This window comes from Montipora foliosa, chromosome 7 (assembly GCF_036669935.1).
Source record: "Montipora foliosa isolate CH-2021 chromosome 7, ASM3666993v2, whole genome shotgun sequence".
Taxonomy (NCBI): Eukaryota; Metazoa; Cnidaria; class Anthozoa; order Scleractinia; family Acroporidae; genus Montipora; species Montipora foliosa.
The window spans coordinates 17,501,268-17,506,267 of record NC_090875.1 but is presented as its reverse complement, the minus strand read 5'-3'; the positions used below and the strand labels follow the sequence as shown (position 1 = coordinate 17,506,267).

Below are 5,000 nucleotides of genomic sequence, written 5' to 3'. Positions count from 1 at the left end.
AAAGAATGTAGGACAACACACTACGAGGAAAGCCAGACATGCTCACCTGTTTCTGAAAAGTTCTGCAACTTCGTTGTTAGTTTCTCTGATGCAGTCTCCATGATTGGTACGATTTGTTTTAGTTTGGATGCGGTGAAAGTCGGGGTCAACGTGTGTCTTACACGCCTCCAGGTTTCGTCACGCGCGATAAAGATAGCTGCATCTAACGGAGGATTAAATCTTACGAAAGGCGGACGATTCGTAAACTTCCAAAACTCCTTCACCATTATTTGTTTGAGAATCTCGGGGTCAGTTACCACAATCGAGGGAGATCTCCCCATGGACATCTTGTAGACGCGGCCGTATTTATAGAAGTAGTTTAACAGCATTTTGTGAAGGCCTCCGTACCTGAAGACGTCGGGCAGACTTCCAACCCAAGGCCATACTATGGGACCTGGGAGAGGCGAGCTGCCGAGAAGCGAGCTATAGGGCTGGATACCTAGCCAGTAAACAAACGCTAAAAAGCCAAGGAAAACTGCAAACCACGTGGACCAACTAAAACTGTGGAGGACCTGCAGTAGCTCCGCCATGTCTATCTGCGTCGATTCTTGCACGAAATGAAACAAGCGTTTGTGATTATGTTATTCAAATGTGCCATGCACAGGAACAAAAGACCCTTTATTTCGACACATTATAATGTCAATAGATGACGTCAACGATATCTTCCCTATTAATCCCTATTGAAAATTACTGAAATCTGAGGAGTCATGCAAATTTCAAATTGTTTACTCCCGCTGCGTAACGCAATGTATGTCACAACTTTTTTGTGAAAAAAAAAAACTTAACAATTTAAACGTGAGAACGAAGTTGAAATACAACAATGCTTACTATTTTGGTTAATAGTTCAAAGTCATTAACTTCTCCGTTTTGCGACAAGTCGCAGGCATAAAGACAGGAAAAATTACTTAGGGCCTTGCATTGAACTCTTTTTTGCTATTGTTTTCAGATCACTTAATTGCTTTAAAACGTGATTAATTAAAGGTCATGAAGCAAAAATTACTGTCACATATGAGTCATAGTACTCAAGAGCATCCAACGAGCAAATTAAGCCAAAAGCCTTTGAGAGACATTTCTGAGCTCCTTGCATTGCAATGTTTAAAGACTGTCTAAAGAGACGTTTTTATCACCTAGAAGAATTTTCATTTCAGAAATTGCTAACGTGCCAACAGACGAATCAGCTCAAGATGAAGTTTTGTCTAAACACTGGGTTTATACCTCGACGTATTGCAGACGAATTATCTCTCTTAGATGGGTAATTCGTTTTAGACGAGTTGTTCGTTTCTAGTATAAATTCGGCCATTGACAGACGAACTGGCTTACGAAGGCATCGTCATTTGTCAGGAGGTGCATGCTTAAGCTTGAAACCTCGTTATGTAATTAAAATATATTAAACGATTCGGAACAACCACGAAGTACAACAGGCGACAATTGTTCATTACGTTGACAGTTTGGTCTCTAATAATATACATGACAAAATTACTCTGTTCTGATTGTCTAAAACAAGAGTGCGATTGTCGCATGGCGGGGATTCAAAAAACTGGTGCAAAATTCAACTTCGTTCCCAGGACTTCTCCCTTGGCTTCTGGGCTTCTCCTGTCCAGCCCAGAAGCCAAGGGATAAGTCCTGGGAACGAAGTTGTGCAAAACTGTAGCACAGGTGCTAATAGACCTTATTTATAAACTAGGGGTAATCGAAGCTTAGGCGAGTGCGTTCGATGTTTGTAGGACGGTACAGGTTTGGTACAGGTAGCAACTGAGGAGGGAGGGTGGATGGTTCGTGCGATAGGGAAATGTTATTACAGTGGAACCCCGATACAACGATCCTCGATATAACGATATCCCCGGTAAAAAGATAAACATGCTATGTCCCGGCAAAAGTTACAGTAAAATGTATGGGACAGAACCCCGATATAACGATCTTCAGTATAACGATATTCCCGATATAACGCTGAGTTAAACAATATGTACAGTAGTAAAAAAGCACATGTTAATTTTACCCTGATATAAAGATATTTTCGGTTATTTTAAGGCAATATCGTTATATCGGGAGTCTCGTTATAACAATACCTCGATATAACGATCTAATTCCACTGTACTGCATCTATGAACGTGACAACTTGTTAGACGTAATCATTAACTATTTATTTGGAATTCTACAAGTAGACAACTACTGAAAATTACTCTAAAATGAAACTATTACTTGCAAGTCTTTTCAGCTTGTGGTATTAAAGACCTAAGATTACTTTTCTGTGCTGAACGCTTGGACAAAATAAATTCAGTTTGTTGATTTCAATGCCGTAAATATCACAAGTCATGATGAAATGGCGCCGACGAGCGTCATATCTCGGTAGATTTACTTTGTGGCACAACGGCCGCCAAGCTTCACAACTCGGTTGATTTACTTTGAGGCACAACGGCCACCGAGCTACACAACTCGGTAGATTTACTTTGTGGCAGAACGGCCGCCGAGCTACACAACTCGGTAGATTTACTTTGTGGCAGAACGGCCGCCAAGTTACACAACTCGGTAGATTTACTTTGTGGCAGAACGGCCGCCGAGCTACACAACTCGGTAGATTTACTTTGTGGCAGAACGGCCGCCGAGCTACACAACTCGGTAGATTCACTTTGTGGCACAACGGCCGCCGAGCAAAACAACCCGGTTTGATGCAAGCGCGAGGAGTCGCACACATTTTCCAAGGACAGTGACGAACCTTGCTTAATCCAAAGTAAAATTTTACCGACTTCAGTTGACAGACCTTCAGCAATCTTTCAGCTCTTTTCAACGATGAACGATGGGAGATTATCACACCTCACCAAAAGCTAGAATAACAAGACGCCTACAAGGGCGTATCCGTGGAATGCGCAAACAGTTAACACAAATTGTCCAGTTACAGTGAACTTCAAGTACAGGTAGACTTCGGAAAATGGCGAAAGATTACTAGAAAGATACATCTGTAATATAACTTAAAGTTTTTTGTTGTAAAAACTCATTACTAATGTTACTAAATTTGCAAATGCAAACAACGAAGCCCTATTAGCAGGTTATCAGGATACGGGATCTTTTGTTTATTTATTTTTTGGAAGGAGACTTAATTCAAATCCTACAGTTTTACTTGCTTCGTTAACTCCTTTCATCCAAAAATTACAGGATCAGCCTTAAATCATCCGAAAAACTTATTACAAATCACAGTTCAACAACTTATCATCCTGGGCCAGTTGTTCAGAAACTGGGTTTTAAAACGAGTTTTATCCTCTACTCCCAAATGCTGTTCAAGGCTGATATTCAGAAAAACTTTACATTAGAAGAAGTCAATCTTGAAAAACAAAAATAAGCAAAGGAAACTGTGACCAAAAAGTTGAAAACATGAAACAAAAGTTTACGCTAATCCTGGATTAAGGTAATTGGCTTTCGAACAACCGGGCCCTGTAATCGACGTCTGGTTCTGTAATCCTGGTTTAGTTCCTTGCAAACTGTATAAATTTGCCGTGGCGAAGACAAGAAGACAACATCCGTGCTCTATTTCTCTCAATGCTCAAAAATTCCGTAATTGCGTGCTGTATAGTCCAGTCCAAAGTTCTAATTTTACAATTCCATAATCTTGATTTCAGTAACTTGGTACCAAACGTTCCACAATAACTTGAAATCTCGTTAAGAAAAATCCTTAAATCCAGTAGTCCAGTCCGGATTGAGATCGCCAAAACTCTCTCTATCATCGATTCAAAATTCAACAAAAGCTACAAGTAGTAAATAGTTATCAGAAACTACAACAGTTCGTCCTGATTCTACACTCGAGCTGAACAAAAAACCTAAAAAACCCTTGTCATCGTTTTCGAGAGAACAGACAAACAGCCGAAACTGTTCTGTGCCTGCCCCTTACGGCACTGAAAAAGTACCGTACGTTGTACAATAGTACTTGACCGTAGCCCTTGGCCAAGAAACTAATCTTAGCCAAAAGCCCGAGAAGCGATCAGGATACGGGATAATTAGGTAAAAAAACTGTGGGGATACGGGATTTTTAGTCTGGAGGTGGGGGATGGGGGGTAGAATTGAGGAGATACGGGATATGTTTTAAACTAAGAACGCATTTTCCATAACTGTCAACTGAGCGGCGTTTTGTTTTTTCCAGGAGATTCAAGTCCTTGCACAATATGTAGCTCTAATAGTACACGACATTGTTTGGTATCGTAAGTCATTACGGTGCCATGGTAGACATCTTTGCTATATACCCTCTAAGAAGACATGTGGTTCAGTAAAATACTAAGCCCAGAACGATTGAAGAAAATAACAGGAAATCGAGAAACATTTGGCTTCAAAGCCGATATGTTGATCATTTACAAGTTCTTTTTCACCACAAGCTTAAGCGTGTACTCTGAGCTCCTGACACCTTTCCAAGACCAATGTTACTAAAGTTTTTTTTTCCCTTTCCAGCGGGGTTAGTATTTGGATGGGGGACGTTAAAATATGCGACTTTTGCTGTCAGGAACATACGCCCAAAAATTCTATTTTAACGCTCAAAAATGCGAACAAAGCAAGGTACAGATTTTGCTAGCCTGCTTTATGCAAAACAAATATTGACGAAAAAGTAAATAAATATTAATACGTAGTTTTTAAGGAGAGTTTTTAAGTTCGACAAGATCTATGTGCGAATTTAACATAAAGATCACCATTGTTGATGCTAGTCCAAGTGTCAGCTGAAGTTAAGCTCCTCCGAATGAGGTTAGTACTTGGATGGGGGACGGCTGCGAAGTCCTCGAGACGGCGATAGCTAATTCGTTTTTTTTAAAACTTGATTTCATTTTTTATCTTGTTTGGCCGTTCAAAGCTATTTTCTTATTTTCTTTCTACGTCAAAACGGCGAACAAACTGGTTCCCAAGAAATATTGGAGTACGTATTCGTTCTATGCAAAATGCTTCTAATGAAGTATTCGTTCTATGCAAAATAATAATGTTCACAGTGG

At 40.1% G+C, this 5,000-nt stretch overlaps 1 protein-coding gene across 1 annotated transcript in view; it reads right to left on the bottom strand.

The window, feature by feature from the left end:
* Window positions 1–640, bottom strand: part of LOC138010326 (cytochrome P450 3A24-like) — a 9,826-nt gene extending 9,186 nt beyond the window's left edge. Inside the window, exon 1 of the mRNA XM_068857248.1 lies at window positions 47–640. Within this exon, the coding sequence (XP_068713349.1) occupies window positions 47–569 (523 nt within the window). The 5' untranslated portion in view covers window positions 570–640. The remainder of the gene's footprint in view (window positions 1–46) is intronic.
* Window positions 641–5,000: the final 4,360 nt, after the last annotated feature.